Raw genomic sequence first — 18,126 nt, 5'->3', positions numbered from 1 at the left:
TTCTCCCCAGGCTCCGCTGCATCGGTCCCTGCATTCTCTTTTTCGCCCGTCGCACAGTGCTGCCATCCACACAGGCAGCTCCACTCCCCTCTGCCGCATCCATCTGGCTCTACATAAACAGGAAGTGCATCAGAGAGGGCCGGATGGATGCGGCAAAGGGGAGCAGTTGCCTGTGTGAATGGCAGCGCTGCGCGACGGGCGAAAAAGAGAATGCAGGGACCGATGCAGCGGAGCCTGGGGAGAAGAATTATTTCAGAGCACGCAGGCAACGCTGAACGCTGCCTCCCGGACGGCCGTACCCAGAGCTGCGGGAGAAAAGGCAGTGACAGCGAGCGAAGGATGTTGGATGGGCGGGCCTGGAGGGAAAGTGGCTGGGCCTGGGCCCATCCAGGCCCGCCCGTGGCTACGTCCCTGATGTAGGGACTTGTAGTCTTGCTTTTCTTAGGGAACGCAACGGGGAGGTCAGAACTACAAGCCCCTACATGCAGTGGGGTAAACCCAGGACTGAATCAACCCTGTTGAGTGTATCCAGATCCAGCTGCAAACCCTACTGTGCATGGCTGTGGGGAAGGGTAGGTTTGCTGGGGTACGGAGGTGATAGTTAATTTAACAAGTGTTAAGCTAGTGGCTGTCTACCTTATCGTTCTCACCTCTCCAATAGCGTGTGGCCTTAAGACACATAAATTTCAAATATGCCCTGAGAAAAGTATCAGCCTACAAGACAAAAGGCCTGACACCTCAGAACAGGGGAGGTTAGCCAGCGTAAAGGGCGGTGGCTGAGCAATGCAGGAAACAGCACGTCACAGTTGCTCCAGAAATAACAGGCTTGCAGGGGGTTAATATCACCCAACCGCACCCCGATTTTTACGCTATTAGCAGATTTGAAGGGGACACTCTGGCAGGCCGATTCTCAGAACTGCCATGGTAAAGCCAACAGCGCGGATCTCATACCGTTGGAAGAGCGCAGAAAAATAGCTCTCCAATGCTCAAAGGAAATGATATTCAAATTATATGAACACTAAAAGTGAAAGCAAGGGGGAGGAACGTGAATGTTGCGCAGAAAAGTTTCATAGTAAGCGCAGCTGTTGGGTGAATGCGCCGGGCAAAACCAACCATGAAACACACACCGGTGCCGCTGTTCTGTGCCTTTAAATATAAGCTTTTTAATTTTTTTTTTTTTTTAACTTGGAAGGCTTATATTTAAGCATAAAAACCCAGCACCAATATGTGCTTTCATTTGGGTTTGCTTGAAATCGCACACATTTATTTCTCAGTACCAGCGCTTACAGGCTTTCTTCCTCTTCTAAAAGATATCAAAACCGACAGATATTAAATTGGAAATCAAAAGAAATCCTCTTTTCAAACTTTTCACCGTCAGCTCCGAACTGGTGTTGTTTTCCAGTGGTACGAGCAGGATTTGTTTATGCTCTGAGCATTGGGAAAGCATAGTAAACAACATTGTTAACATACTTTTTGACTATATTTAAATACAATTTGCAGCCATCTCTGCCATGCATGCTGTTTCCCGTGCGTACCGCACAGATTGATATAAACGCTATTCCCACGCTGATTGGTCTCACTGCCGGCAGTAGGTTTTGTGAATTGGCTTGCAAGAGAAGTGCAGCAGGGGAGGTGGATACTGTCGGGGAGGCAGGGCCGTGCCAACACGGTAAGCGAGGTAAGCATGGCAGGAGGGCGCCATCCTCTGGGGGGCGCCCCGCCGCGCCATGCTTACCTTGCCCTCCCGAGTCCCAACTGCCCGCCCTCTTCTCCCCCCCCAACAAGAGCCCTTTGAAATTTACCTCCATCCGGCAGCGAAGGCGTGCCGCTCCCGACGTCTCTACTAGTCTTCCCTTCGCTCAGTGTTCCGCCTTCTTCTGACGTCAAGGAAATGACGTCAGAAGAAGGCGGGACATTGAGCGAAGGGAAGACTAGAAGAGACGTCGGGAGCGCCGCCTCCTTCACTGATGCTGCGGCGCGCCTTCGCTGCCGGACGGAGGTAAATTTAAAAGGTATCTTGGGGGGGGGAGAAGAGGGTGGGCAGTTGGGACAAGGGAGTGGGAGGGCAGAGATCATTTTCATGGGGGGGGAGGGGAGGGGGGCGCGTGCCAACTGTTCATCTGCGGGGGGGGGGGGGGGGGGGCGCCAACTGTTCGTCTGCGGGGGGGGCGCCACAGACCCTTGGCACGGCCCTGCGGGGAGGGGTCATTGTTTTGAAGTAATGGTATTCTGGGTATGCTGGTACAACAGAGGGCGAGGGGGTACCCTTTGCTCTGCAGAAGTGGAAGAAAGAGAGGCGGTCTTCTTGTCACATTGTTATTACCAAAGTTTGGACGCCCCCCTTCTCCCGCTCTCTGGGAAATAGGAGAATGCTGCTGAATTATTCAAAGTGAAAACGCAACCTGTGAGTATGGAACCTTCTAGCCTTTAGACAATACCACCATAATTCTCATTGCTCCAGACAGTAAACAGCACATGTAGAACGAATCATTACCTGAACATTTTAACCTGGGATTGGCTTGGTGACACTGGGAATTATTACTATGCAAAACACTGATTCAAGAATGACTTAAGTCACCATCACAGAAGGGCAGCATCAAAGGAAGATGTCCCTAACTGTCTCTCGATGCTGTTTGCATCGACTCTCATGCCTAATATCAGTAGTGCATTCTCACTAGTAATGCGGGGACCATTGGGTCGGTAGCTGCCCTCTAGAAAGCAATGCTGGTGCTGGAATCATTTGCCGTTGAGAAGGGCAGTGTGAATAATCCACTAATTATGTCTGTCATCATGGTGGTGGTGCAGTGAGCAGAAAGGAAAGGAAGGAAGAGCGTGAGAAAGACAGAGATAAGAAAGGAAAAGAAAAAAAAATGTGGGGAATTATTATGGGAGAAATCACCTTGAGTTTTGAGTTAAGGAGCGGGAACAATTTAGGGGAAAACCAATTTCCAGAAAGGCAGGGAATCTTTCCAGAATAGCTCAGATATCTTTGAACAGTAAAGCTTTTTTTCCCTTCTCCCAACATTGTTGGCTTTTGATATTCTCCAATGTAACCCTGTTAGGTCCTCAGCATCTTTTTGTCCTCACTTGCCTTCTTTCCAGAGGCCACATTACTATTCAGGAAAGTTGCCTCTTTTTACAGGCTGCATCAGGTCTGAACTGGGGATGCTCAGACAACAACCAGGCCTCAAAGGCGTAGAGAAACTATAAATTCCAGAAATGAAAACCGCATTTGAAATCCTATTAGTTTCTTCTCCAGTTTTGGTTTTGTTGGAAGAATGGAGGAGAGAGGAGAAGCAGGGGGAGGTTTTGGCTAGGATTTTTTGCTCTCCTCCTGACCCTTGTGCCCAGTGTACATTACTGCCAACTGTCGGAACCGTGGCCCCCAGCTGTTGAGGTAAGAGAAGTCTTGTTCTGAGCTGGTGGTGGACCAGGTGTTGATGGAACTCAAGGAGGCTGCTGGAGAACTGGACCCTTCAAAAGCGTAGGTCTGGAAGGAGTCGTAGGGTGGTACAGAGAAGTCTTCATCAGCCTGTCCCACCTTTTTGCTGATGTAGTCCCTGAACATGGAAAAGTCAAGATCTGGATTCTGGAACCACTGTGGAAGAGAATGAAGCTCAGTAGAAATGCCATTGTTCCCACTCCCATCCCCTGGGCCTCCTCCAGCATCACTGATTTTGATTTCACTGAAGTCATAGAGACTGCGTAAGGCAGACATGTCATAGGCCTCTGTGTCCTGCTCCCCTCCGCCCTCATCGTTGTATTTGATGACATTGTCCCTCATGTCCTCATCTTCCTCAACAGCAAGGTGACCTTTATGATGTCGCTTCAGTGTAAGGATCAGTAGAACCAGCACTGGAGAAGAAAGAGCAGAGAGAGCAGTGAATAAGGTAAAAGTGAAGTTAGACAAAGTGAGAGTAAACATAACAAAAGGAATAAAAGACATAAGAAAACAATAGAAAAAAAAAAAAGAGTAGAATTAGGAAAAAATTAGAAAACATAAGATTTGCCCTACTGGGTCAGACCGAGGATCCATCCAGTCCAGTATCCTGTTTCCAACAGTGGTCAGTCCAGGTCATGAGTACCTGGCAGAGTCCCAAAGAGTAGAAAGATTGCAAGCTGAGGGGTCCTTTTACTAAGCTGCGGTAAAAGGTGGCCTGCGTTAGCATCAGTGCGTGTTTTTGATGTGCGCTGAGGCCCTCCTTTTACCGCAGCGGGTAAAAGGCTGTCTTTCCCCCCCCCCCAAAAAAAACACGGCCGTGCAATAAGTAAACCACCTGCTACGCAGTTATTTTGGGGGGAGAACTTACCGCCACCCATTGAAGTGGCGGTAAGGGCTCCTGTGCTAACTTGGTGGTAACTGGGCAGCGCACGGTGCTGCCCAATTACCGCCGGGTAAGCGCCAGCGCTACAAAAATAGAAAATATTTTTGTAGTGCTGGAAATGGTGCATGCTGGGGGGTGCGTACCAAACCCTCTAGTAAAAGGGCTCCTGAGTGACAGATTAAAAAAACAAAAACAACAGAAAAGAACGCACACAGATAACCCAAACTTGGAAAGAAGGGAGAGACAGTCAGACAAAAACTAAATTTGAGTGAAGAAAGGGACCGGGGGAAGGAATATATTGAGCAGCGGCAGAAGCACTGGAGGATAATGGTGAAACAGATGGTGTACAGGCTGAGGATGATATGCAGATGTTCTGGATTCTCAGAGACTCAGCCTTTAATGCACCAATCTGTACTTATCCATTTGTGGGCAATTAAGCTGAAATGCATTTGCACTGTGTCAGAAAATGAGACCGATGTGAAATGAACCCAATGGAAAATGATTTTCTATAATCGGTGAGAGAAGAGGGAGCCTTTGACATGAGATTGGTCAAATATTAACTTAAGATAGGTGCTCCCTTCACCTCCGAGCAGAGAAAGGTGGAGAGAGAAGGGAAGGGGCAGAGATTTGTAGGGATGTGCAGTGGAAATCTTTTTGTTTCATTTTTTGCTTTTTAGACCAAAATAAAAATAAAACAAAATCACAATTTACCAAAAATAATAAGGCAGAATAAAGGGGAAAAATGTTGGAGTCCGGCTCTATGCTCTCATCCTCAAAAAATATAGTTCCCCCCCTCCCCCAGTCCACATACTTCTCTGGACCTCTCCTGGTATCTCCTCCCCTCCCCCAGTCCACATACTTCTCTGGACCTCTCCTGGTATCTTCCTCCCCCCCAAGTCCACATACTTTTCTGGACCTATCCTGGTATCTTTCCCCCCCCCAGTCCACATACTTCTCTGGACCTGTCCTGGTATCTTCCCCCATCCAGCCCACATACTTCTCTGGACCTGTCCTGGTATTCCCCCCCCCCCCTCCAGTCCACATATTTCTCTGGACCTGTCCTGGTATCTCCCCCCCCCTCCAGTCCACATACTTCTCTGGACCTGTCCTGGTATCTTCCCCCCCTCTAGTCCACATATTTCTCTGGAACTGTCATGGTATCTCCCCCCCCCCCCTCCACATACTTCTCTGGACCTCTCCTGGTATCCCCCCCCCCCCCCCAGTCCACATACTTTTCTGGACCTGTCCTGGTATTTCCCTCCCCCCCTCCAGTCCACATACTTCTCTGGACCTGTCCTGGTATCTTCCCCCCCCCTCCAGTCCACATATTTCTCTGGAACTGTCATGGTATCTTCCCCCCCCCCCCTCCAGTCCACATACTTCTCTGGACCTGTCCTGGTATCTTCCCCCCTCCAGTCCACATACTTCTGTCCTGGTATCTTTCCCTCTCTGTGGTGTCTTCAAGAGCAGGAACAATCCCCAGTTTTTCTGGCCCCAACCAGTCCTGTTTTCATACTAGTATTAGAGAGCTGCATGGGAATGGGGTTAGTGGGGATCCCCCCTAGGTGCACGGGTAGGGTTACCATATGGCTCCAGAAAAAGGAGGACACATTGATCCAGTCCGGATTTTGCTTCCATTGATGGGATAAGGTATGTCTGACGCGGGGGTGGGGGGGGGGGGTAACCTTCAGTATTTAAATGTTGCCAGCACTGCTTTAATTTTGTCAGGAAAACGGGGAGGAGCTGGCGAACGCTTTTTTTGTCTGTATGTGTGTGTGTTCATTTTCTTTTTTCCCTTTCAATCGTATTCTTCTTTCATTTAAAGAAAGAAATGAATTTGTGAATATTTCCCACATTGTTTCAAATGAAAACTCATCTCTGCTGCTACCTGTCCGAGGAACTTACCAATCAGGATGAGAACGCAGACCAGGAGAGCGATGAGGGCCCCAGGACTGAGGGCAGCAGTCATGACATAGGCTGTGCTGTTACAAGACTGGATGGCCCCTGTGTTGTCACAGCTGCACACTCGGATGGTCAGGGTTCCTGTGCTGCTCAGTGCTGGAGGACCACTATCCACCACCAGAATGGGAAGGAGGTAAATGTCCTGCTCCTGACGGTTAAAGCCCATCCTCTGGGTATGAACCGCAGCTGTATTATCTGCAGACAGATAAACAGTACTCAGCCATGTGCCTGAACAACCTCCGACAGCAGAAGAAAGTGACTCTCTAGCAGGGCTGCCGAGAGACTAGGCCGGGCCCCTCCGCCGCTGCCGTCCGCGGTCTCACCTGCCTGCCTCCACGGCTCCAGGCCCCCTGCATTCAAGGCAGCGTCGCAGATCGCCCCTTTTCTGGCCTTCCCTCCCTGTGTCCCGCCCTTATCTGATGTAACTTCCGGTTTCCGCGAGGGCGGGACACAGAGAGGGAAGGCCCGAAGGGAGGCGATCTGTGACTGCCGCTTCGAATGCAGGGGGCCCAGAGCCGAGGAAGCAGGCAGGTGAGACCGGGAACTGCAGCGCCGGCGGCCTGACCCCCTGCTCCCCTGCTCCCCCCCCTCTCGGCGGCCCTGCTCTCTAGACCTGTGTTCTGAAGCTCTTGTAAGTACCAAAATGACTGCCTGTCATCATTATTCACACACAGCAATGTTGTCCAGATTTGGGTGCTATAATGCAGGGTGCTGAGCGTGATTTCTGTAAAAGCATCTGAGCACCCACATTTCATTATAGAATAATGGTTATAAGTTGGTATTTCATGCCAATGTTTAGGTGCTATCACACCATGTAAAGATACAAATGTGGCATTTTAGAGTGTAACTTATGCTTTTCTATAAGTTACCTGTGTAAGGGTGGGCGCAGTGGCGTTCCTAGGGTGGCTGACACCCGGGGCGGATCGCCGATGCGCCCCCCCCCCGGGTGCAGCGCGACAACTCCCCCCGGCGAAAGGACACCCCCCTGGCAAAAGGACGGACACCTCCCCCCGGGTGCCGCGCGCCTGTCGGCTTCGCTCGTTCCCTGCTCCCTCTGCCCCGGAACAGGAAGTAGCCTGTTCCGGGGCAGAGGGAGCAGGGAATGAGTGTTGCCGACAGACGCGCAGCACCACCACCACCACCAGCGGCATGCACCCGGGGCGGACCGCACCCACCGCCTCCCCCCTTGGTATGCTACTGGGTGGGTGTGCCAGAAAATAAAGAATATTTTTTGGGCGCACATAGCAGACACGCACAAAAAATGAAATTACCGCAAGGGCCATGTGGCACGCATTGGCGCACGCATAGACGTTTTCGTGACTTAGTAAAAGGGCCCCATACTGAGGGAACTTTCCAAAAGTCATTTGTCTGGGTAAACGGCTACTTGAAAACTCCCACCCTTCTTGTGGATAGTATATGCTGACGATGATTGTGGCTGTTGAGATCTACTGTATTACATGGTTTCAGCTGTTCTTTTCTGCCCCCCCCCCCACCCCCCCAGAGGCGAACCTGGGCGACCCCCTTGTCTTGTCTAATGATTAGGCTGACCCTGCTGTCACACCCTCGCTCTGCACATCTCCAACACACACACATGGCTCACAGCTCTGGAACGTGTTTCCACCTCATACATAAATCACATGTGCCCCCGTCTGCTGCTCAGAAATGATGCAGCGCATTGATGCTCTGTCACTTTAATCTTGAAGTCCTTTCATTTCAATTAGCTATGAATGAATAGCCAATAAGTGAGTGCTGACTGGCTGATCAATAATAGAGGCAAGCACAGAGGAAGAGCAAACTGACACTCTACTGGGCTTCTGTCCAGAAAACGTTCACATTTGAAACCTCCAATCACTCCAGGCAAGACTAGAGTAGCAGATGCCCTCTCCAGAATGGAAGTGTCAGGAGGAGAGCGTAAGGTGTCTGCACAGCCTCAAACATCTGGAGCATTAAAAGGGACCATTTTATTTTTAAAAAAGCACTCAAAGTTAGGTGCCAAAAATCTGTGTGTTAAGATAGTGTTCTGAAATGGAATCGGGGTGCCCAGATTCCACTATTGAATAGATTAGATTAGGTCAGATTTATTATTTTTTTCTGGTCTGCCTTTATCCAGGGCGGTTTACAATAAAAACATCCATAAAATAAACAACGCACAGAATACACAAGGGAAAGGTCAAAACATATTACAGCAAGATCAATCAATCAGAACAATAAAAGGCCTTAAACAAACAAACAAAAAAGTCTCTGAGCTTTTTCCGAAATGCTGATCTGCTGGTTTCACACTTAAGTCATAATGGCAGATTGTTTCATTCAATTGGTCCAGGGATGGAAAAATTCCCATCCTTGCGAGCTCCAAACATATGTGTTGTAAGCCAGGAACCAAGGGCTGCCGAGAGACTGAACTGGGCTTGCGGCAGGGCTGCTGCCACCGGGCCTAGGCCGCCCCCTCCCAAATCGTCATCCACTGCCCCCCCCCCCATCACTGCTGCTGCCGCAACAAACTAAAGTGCCTTGGCTGGCGGGGATCAGAAGTCGTCTTCTTCCTCCAGCACTGATTGTCGGGGGGGGGGGGGAAGAGGGGTTGGGGGTTGAGAGGCTAGGATAGGGGAGGGCAGACGTATACGGGGTCTGTGCCAGAGCCGGTGATGGGAGGCGGGACTGGTGGTTGGGAGGCGGGAAATACTGCTGGGCAGACTTATACGGTCGGTGCCCTGGAAAAGACAGGTACAAATCAAGGTAAGGTATACACATATGAGTTTATCTTGGGCAGACTAGATGGACCGTGCAGGTCTTTTTCTGCCGTCATCTACTATGTTACTATGTTACAACTGTGGCTGCTTTTCCTCTCAGGGCATGCTCGGTTTCAAAACAGAGCATGCGCGCCTGAGAGGAAAAGCAGTCGCTCAGCAATGGGCAGAAGAGCAGCGCTGGAGGAAGCTCGGGGTCCTCCCCAGCCTCCAAGGGGGGCCCGGCGCCGGAGTTTTCTCTCTCCTGTTCCTGTCGGGAGAGATCCTGGCGCCCCCTTGGAGGCCTGGTCCAGGGGTATTTTGCCCCCCCCTCTCGGCGGCCCTGCAGGAACCACCAGCAATTGCTGATATTCTGACTGCAATGACCGAGATGGCGTATACCACTGTAATGCAGTTTTCAAATAATGAGCTGAGTCGTGATAAATAGCCTGATGAATCATAAGCAACAACTTGTACAATATTCTCCATTGCACTGGCAACCGTTTCAAGCGTAGAATAGAACAGGTTGGGATTTGTGTGTGAACATTTAGGCGTTATCAGTTATGCAGTCTTTCCTTATCAAGGGGCTAAAGTTTGGAATGTTATTCCTTTTCAGATATGAGGAAAGGCTAAAGGGGCTAGAGCTCTTCAGCTTGGAGAAAAGACAGCTGAGGGGAGATATGATAGAGGTCTGTAAAATAATGAGTGGAGTGGAACGGGTAGATGTGAATCGCTTGTTTACTCTTTCCAAATAAACTAGGACTAGGGGGCATGCGATGAAGCTACAAAGTAGTAAGTTTAAAATGAATCAGAGAAACTTTTTCTTTACTCAATGTGTAATTAAACTCTGGAATTTGTTGTCAGAGAATGTGGTAAAAGCAGTTAGCTTAGCAGGGTTTTAAAAAAAGGTTTGGCTAGCTTCCTAAAAGAAAAGTCCATAAGCCATTATTAAAATGGACTTGGGGAAAATCCACTGCTTATTTCTAGAATAAGCAGCATAAAATGTATTGTACTGTTTTGGGATCTTGCCAGGTACTTGTGACCTGGATTGGCCATCATTGGAAACAGGATGCTAGGCTTTATGAACCTTCGGTCTGTCCCAGTATGACAATACTTATGTACTTATTCCATCTAATGTTGCTACTAATTAGGGTTTCTGCCAGGTACTTGTGACCTGGATTGGCCATTTGGAAGTAGGATACTAAGCTAAATGGACCATTGGTCTGACCCAGTATGGTTATTCTTATGTTCTTATATTATTTCATAAAGCATTGAAAATGTACTTATTATCTAAGGGGTGCTTTTACCAAGCTGCGGTAAAAACGGTCCTGCGCTAGCTGCGGGGGTCATTTTTGCTGGACGCCGCTGCCCTTTTTACTACAGAGGGTAAAGAAGGCTGAAAATGGCCATGGCCATGCGGTAAGATTGCCTGAAAATGTAATCTGTAAGCACTGCAGTGGCGGCGGGGGAAGGAGAAGGAAGCGACAATGATCCTGGACCTGCAGGAATGGAAGGTAGCGAGCGATGCTGGATTTAGGGAAGGCAGAACTGTGCTGGTGTGAGAGGAGAGGGCTGCAGGGAGGCAGAGGTGTGCTGGTGTGAGAGGAGGGGGGCTGCAGGGAAAGGGAGACCCATGTGGGGGGGGGGGGGGTGAGGAGATCCATGTGGCGGGGGGGGGGGGGGGTGCTACAAAACAAAAAAGTTTGGAAACCCCTGGAATAGACTAAAATTAAGCCCTATAAATGACAGGTGTTAATGTAAGCTGACTAAACGCTGGCACTTGTGCAACTTACAGTATTCTATAAGTTTCATGCAAGCGTGCTACCACCCATGCCCCGCCCACATACAGACCCCCTTTGCAGTTATGTGCCACTGCACTCAGACGCTATCTTATAAGAAACGCCTAAATGCAGTTACACACATAGGGCTACATTCTATATATGGCGTCTGAAAATTCCACGCGGAAAGAAAATACACCTACATTTCCACACGGTATATAGAATACACCAAGCGCATTTCCTCGTGACCACATTTAGTCACAGCCATTTATACCATGTTTTGCTTGGCATAACTCCGGACGCCTAAATTAGGCGCAGACAGCCCGACTCTATATATGTCGCTTAAAATTAATGCGCGTTAGGCAATAATGCCTAAGTGTATTCTAAATAATGCCCATAAATCTATGCATGGTATATAGAATACGCTTAGGCGTAGTTCATGTGACTAAATCTACGTGCGTCCATTTACACCAATGAAAAGCTGGTGTAAATCCTTGCGTGTAGATTTACGTGCACGGGCCCATATTTTATAACAATGCGTGTAGATTTTGGAACGCCCAAAAAACACCCATATCCACGTTCCTTTTTGACTGCGCATGTTAGAATTTAGGTGTAGTACATTACAGAATATGCTTAGCAATGTATGTGCGTAAATTCTAATCTTTGCCAATTGCTGCACATTATTGCTTCTTAAGAGCTGTTAACAATACTTAACAGCTTGTTAAAACAATTAATCTATGTGCGTACTTATAGAATATACCTAGATTTATGCGTGGAACCATGCAAAACTCTAGGCATGCTATATAGAATCCGGGGGACAGCGGGTATACTTTATAACAATGCCCATAGATTTTAGAAATGTCCATTGCTCCACCCATGGCCACACCCCCTTTTCAACTATGCGACTTAGAATTTAAGTGTACTGTGTTACAGAATACACTTAGCGAGTTGTGTGCATAAATCTTAATGCCAATTAGTGCCGATAATTGCATGTTAACATCCAATTAAAAGCACCGATTAGCTAGTTTACCAATTACGTTATGAGCATTGTTATAGAATATGCTTTGATTTCCGCACAAAAATTAAGGCATCATATAGAGAATCCCAGGAGTAACTGCTGTTTACTCCCATTTTGGTAGTTAAGTTCTATTTTAGCGCCAAAAGTGCATGGCGAATTGTCACCTAACTTGTGACGCACTCTGTAGAATTAGGGGAAAAGCGTAGAGCAGCTCGACAGTGCTTTGGGAGAGTCTGAACATTGACTAAGTGCCAAGAGTTGCTGAGGTACTTGAATAATTCATCTGTAAACACAGAACGGATATAGCAATCACTAGAATCCAGGGCAAGAGCGGTTTTAGATCTTCTGCTAACAACATTTCCAGAGCTTACCTGGTTCTCTGAGTTGGAGTCGTGCCTGTGTACACAAGAAATAATACCACAGCCCTTTCGCAGTCTGAGGAAAAGTGACTGAATTAAACATCGGTGGGATGATGTTACAAAAATAGTCAGCGTTGGTTGTTAACCACGTAAAGTGATTTTTTTTTTTGTGATTAAAAAAATAAAAAATTTAAATCTGTGCCTGTTAATGGATACATCTTGGCCAACAAATCAACAGTTGGCTTAAATTTAGCCATTTCAAACTGAGAAGGGTAAGGGGCATGGCCAAAATTTATCCGGATAATAGCAATACCCAGTCTCTGTGCAGATAAATGTATCCGTTTAAGGAAACTTGCACAAACAACGGTCCCAACCTAAACAGATAAAGTATTATTTCACGGAAAGGGTGCTGGAAGCGTGGAATGGCCTCCCGGTAGAGGTTGTGGAGTCGAGGACTGTGTCAGAATTTAAAAAAGCATGGGATAAGCACGTGGGATCGCTTAGGAAAAGGAAGAGTTAGGGGTTACAGAGGAGGGGCAGACTGGATGGGCCATTTGGTCTTTATCTGCCGTCATGTTTGTCTGTTTCTATTTAAATTTAAGACCGCACATTCAGTGGTCCTACTTAAAAACGAAGAGCGCTCTTAAACATCAGGCATAAAGCTAAGTGGGTAAACCATGTGACCGGCCCTGCAGTTCTGAATTCCCTTCCTCCACTGCCATATTATCACCTGAAACAGGCGTAACCAGTGGCGTACCAAGGGGGGGGGGGGCGGTGGGGGCGGTCCGCCCCGGGTGCACGCCGCGGCGCGCGCCTGCTCCTCCAAGTTCACTAAACTTCGTTCGTTCGCTGCAGCTCCCTCTGCCGTGGCACCCCCCCCAGTGGCGTGCACCCGGGGGAGGAGTGTCATTTCGCCAGAGGGGGGGAGGTGTCATCTAGCAGGGGGGGGGGCGCTGCAACCGGGGGGGGGGCGCATCGGCGCTCCGCCCCGGATCCCATCCAGCCCAGGAATGCCACTGGGCGTAACTTCTTGAAGTTACCCGATCAAAGCTTTCTCTTCTGTGTTCTGCTCATTATGCAAGAGAAGTTAGAGGAAGAAGGGAGCATTCAGGGAAACAGCCATATTCGGATATCAAAATAGACTGCTGACTTTGACAGCACTCTTTGTGTAATAAAATTAAGACTGGCACATGGGCAGCAGGGTGCCAACCAATTAAAAACTCCCTTCTCCTTCCACTTGATTTATCCTGGAGTGGCACCATGCTGTTTCAATCAGCCACTCTATCCAAGAAGACATCCCGTTGAAATCAGGCCCCACTGCCACCTGCTACTGCAGAAATTGCCACCTAGATTGGGAACTCAGAAGGAGGCATCGTGGTGTGGAAATCTGCGTGTCAGAGGTGGGGGTCCCTGTTCCCGTGCACTCTTTACCCAAATGCCCAGATGATCAGAAGCAAATGCGGGCGCTAGAGGCCATTAGAGCCAGACTAGCACCCATATTCACCTGCGCCCCGGGATCAGAGCCGGCAAGTGCGTGAAACAATGCAGTTGCCGGATCTGACTGCTAATTGCATGCAAATGCAAGCAAACAAGGGTCTCCCACATTCCTCCCTCATGATCAGCGGGCAGCGCACCAAACAAGAGTGTTGCTCCTACTGCTCGGAGATGGTGTTAGGGTTTGGAGGAATAGGGGAGACCAGGTTTGACAGATCTGGGATTTTCTCCCGGAACTGTCAAACCTAAGCCCGTACCCCCCCAAACAGTTGGCCTGGTGGACCTCCAGGACCCCTCCACCCCCAAACACTAAAAAGACCTGGTATTCAAGGGGGACCACTAGCCCTCCCCAACACTAACAAGACCCTGGTGGTCCAGTGGGATCGCAAGCCCTCCACACCCCCCCCAGGCCTACCTCGAACTTGGAGGAGGAAAGGACTAGCACTCCCTCCCTCCTCTGCAGGCATCTCCTCAAAATGGCAAGTCATCCTGGGATGTGCCCAGAATATCCCAGGATGCACCAGGCAGGACAGGGTGCTGCCATTTTGAGGAAGTGCCCGCAGAGGAGGGAGGGAGTACTAGCCCTCTCTTCTTCAACTTTGAGGTAGGCCGTGTGTGTGTGGGGGTGTGTGTGACTACAGAGGGCCAGCTGTCCTACTGCACCACCAGGCTCTTGATAGTGTTGGGGTGGGGGATAGCGGTCTCACTGGACCATCAGGTCTTTTTAGTGTTTGGAGGATGTGGGGGACCTGGAGGTCCAAATCTAGTGTTTAAGAGGTCAGGCTTAGGTTTGACAGGTCCAAGAGAAAATCCTGGACCTGTCAAACCTCTTCTGCTATTTGACAGGTGTAGGCTTTTTTTTTTTTTTTTATTGACAGCCTGGACCTGTCAAACAACTTTTGCGGGAGGATTGGTTGCCTTGGGCGCATGCCCAGGCACAATCCTACACAGAAATACCCTTACTCAGAGCTAATAGCACGCCTAAATTTCCATGCTATTAGCACTGATCATAGGGGCATTAATGTACCGCCCTGTTCTGGTGTTAATTTTAGAGCGCTGTTTGGAAAAGCGCGGGACTTCTGATCATCTGCACCTTAGATATTTAAGACTAAATCATTGCCAGTGTGCCTAGCTGCAGAAGTACATGTATCGATTTTCAAACACCAGGTAAACACGTAAGTTGGCTTTGAAAATTGCATGGCTATGCTCTTTCGGCAGGCACTTGCAATTTTGCCTGTGTGGGCTGTTAGGCCAAAAGTGGCGGCTATAAAACCATGTATCAAATTAAGGGGTTGATATTCAGCTGGTGGCCGTGGTGAGTGTTGTTTTAGCCAACACTGGTGTTTATTCCCAGGACATGTCCGGGCATCGGCACCGAATGTCCGGCTATCTCTTATGTGATATTCAACACTTAACTGCATAGGCGACACCACATACTACTACTACTACTTATCATTTCTATAGCGCTACAAGGCATACGCAGCGCTGTACACCATACACAAAAAGACAGTCCCTGCTCAAAGAGCTCACAATCTAAAAATGGAATGTTGCTAGTGGAATAGCAACATTCCATGTAGAATCTCAATTAGTTGCAACATTCTATGTAGAATCTCAAGTAATAGCTACATTCCAGAATCTCAAATAGTAACAACATCCCATGTTCCACTGCACTAACCACTAGGCTACTCCTCCACTAGCATCATTCCATGTAGAAGCCTGCCCTTGCAGATCAGTAATGCGGCCACGCAGGCTTCTGTTTCTGTGAGTTTGACGTCCTGCACATACGTACAGGACGTCAGACTCACAGAAACAGAAGCCTGCGCGGCTGCGTTGCTGATCTGCAAGGGCAGGCTTCTACATTATACTACGACTACTACTTATCATTTCTATAGCGCTACAAGGCATACGCAGCGCTGTACACCATACACGAAAAGAAAGTCCCTGCTCAAAGAGCTCACAATCTAAATAAGACAGGTAAACAGACAGAACAATTAAGGGTAAGGGAATAAAGAGGTGAGGATAACATAAACAAGCATTTCTCATTTGAAGCACTGTGAGATCCCTGATGCAGGTGGTTTTTACTGTCGAAACACTGGCCCGTGTCGGGTCTCCATTTTGGTGACTAATAAAGAATCTCCTTCGCCTCAGAGCCGTGTCTCCCTCTGCTTTGTTTTTGAGTATGTGGTGGCCATCGTCATTCAGTGACAATTCAGTGCTTCTGATCTACATGTTCAGGAAGCAGTGAAATGATACACTGTTAACTACAACAAACCGGTGAATTGTCAAATGAGTTTGACTACCTCTTGAAATTATTTATTTATTCGTGACTTGATATGCACTATACAATGGTCTGACTAAAAAGGGCCTGCGCACCAGCTCCAGTTGATTCAGAATGCAGCAGCAAGACTCATAGAAGGTTGCAAGCGACGTGACCACATCACACCATTTTTGCAAAAACCTCATTGGCTACCAGTACAATACAGGGCTAAATTTTAAACTCTATGTCTGATCTTCAAGGCCCTGAAAGGAAATGGCCCCAAGTATCTGAAGAATAGGATGATCCTCCACACACCGCCAAGGACATTAAGATCCTCCCAAGGACTTTCACTAACTACACCCTCTCCAAAAGACAGTACACGATGTGGTACCCGCAAGCTAGCCTTCTCCGGAGTAGCCCCCACACTCTGGAAGGCTCCGCTTAACACAAGACTACCTCTACTTCAGGAAGCAGGTGAAAGCTTGGCTCTTCGACCAAGCCTTTAATGGAAGAAGTAACTAACTTGTTAGTCTCACTCACTCACACACACAAGGATTGACTCGGGCTGCACATACTGCAGCGGGACATGTTTATCCACTCCTACCCTAGCTGAGATAATATTTAACCATCTCTCTGACCTCACGTGCAACTTTCTTCAAATCAATCGCCTTACTTTCTAATTCTTCCTACTTTCTTACTCATCTATATGTTACAACTTTGCCTTACCCCACACTACCAATTATAATGTTCTAGTACATATTGTGTTGTCATTGCAAGTAGTATACCATGCCATACTTTGTATTGTTGTTCGAATATTTTTACTGCTCTAATTGCCTATTGCTCATGTTTGATCTACTCTTACTGTATACCGCCTTGAGTGAATTCCTTCAAAAAGGCGGTAAATAAATCCTAATAAATAAATACTGTTTTTATTGTCGGGCAGGGCAAAGCGGTTTACAAAACTAATTTAAAAAAAAAAAAGGTAAAAGAAAGGAACTACAATAATTCATAGGAAAGTGACCCAAGCGCACAAGAACACACATAACCAGGTCATTATTCTCATTATGGTTGGAAATGGAACCAGGGTTCCCTGGTATTCAGCCAGTGCAGGTCAGTGTTATTTTTAAAATGCTGACAGTTGACAGCTAAGTTAGACCTGGATGCTCACTGGCATTAAATATCCGGGTCTGATTGGACTGCTGTTGGCTGCCCAAACCTATGCAGGTCATTTATCGTTTAATAGAGAAATGGTATATCAAATGAAATAATCAAGCCAAAAAGGTTTACAATATAAAAGTAAAACAAATTAAAACAACACAACATAAAAAGAAAAGGAATGCCATAATTCAATAGTAAACCTCAGGTACTCAAGATCAGTCAACATTGGAACAAACATTCTCCAGATTCAAACCAAACTCAAACATCTATGTAAAATCCAAATTCAACTACATTTATGTCCATATAGAATCACCAATGGCATGCATATTAGCTGTGATCCACATAAATGGATCTATGATTTTCTATCACCCCCCCCCAACTGCTGAGATCAACCCCCTCGTGAACCCCCTGCCAAAATCAGATCCCCTTCATCAAGTTCTTGCAGAAATCAGACTTCCCTCCTGAACCCCCCTTCACCCACCCACCTCCCCAGATCTTACCTTATCATCTGTGGTGCTCCAGTGGGGTATGGACTCTCTTGACCTCTAGCGGTAGTACATGAGATTACTGCTAGAGCTCATGGTGGCCATTTTGCTGACAGAGCCACTAGGGGCAGGAGTGAGGGAGGATTGCCCCTGCTACTACTACTACTATTTAGCATTTCTATAGCGCTACAAGGCATACGCAGCGCTGCACAAACATAGAAGAAAGACAGTCCCTGCTCAAAGAGCTTACAATCTAATAGACAAAAAATAAATAAAGTAAGCAAATCAAATCGATTAATGTGAACGGGAAGGAAGAGAGGAGGGTAGTTGGAGGCGAGTGGTTACAAGTGGTTACGAGTCAAAAGCAATGTTAAAGAGGTGGGCTTTCAGTCTAGATTTAAAGGTGGCCAAGGATGGGGCAAGACGTAGGGGCTCAAGAAGTTTATTCCAGGCGTAGGGTGCAGCGAGACAGAAGGCGCGAAGTCTGGAGTTGGCAGTAGTGGAGAAGGGAACAGATAAGAAGGATTTATCCATGGAGCGGAGTGCACGGGAAGGGGTGTAGGGAAG

General features: G+C 47.9%; 1 protein-coding gene across 1 annotated transcript in view; it reads right to left on the bottom strand.

Moving 5' to 3' along the window:
* Positions 1-2,266: 2,266 nt before the first annotated feature.
* CDH22 (cadherin 22) overlaps positions 2,267-18,126 on the bottom strand; it is a 426,692-nt gene continuing 410,832 nt past the window's right edge. Inside the window, exons 11-12 of the mRNA XM_030212813.1 lie at positions 6,231-6,482; positions 2,267-3,855 (exon numbers count right to left, since the gene is read on the bottom strand). Of these exons, the coding sequence (XP_030068673.1) occupies positions 3,314-3,855; positions 6,231-6,482 (794 nt within the window). The 3' untranslated portion in view covers positions 2,267-3,313. The remainder of the gene's footprint in view (positions 3,856-6,230; positions 6,483-18,126) is intronic.

Source organism: Microcaecilia unicolor, chromosome 8 (assembly GCF_901765095.1).
Source record: "Microcaecilia unicolor chromosome 8, aMicUni1.1, whole genome shotgun sequence".
Classification (NCBI taxonomy): Eukaryota; Metazoa; Chordata; class Amphibia; order Gymnophiona; family Siphonopidae; genus Microcaecilia; species Microcaecilia unicolor.
The sequence above is the reverse complement of the archived record's forward strand: the minus strand, read 5'-3'. Positions and strand labels throughout refer to the sequence as shown.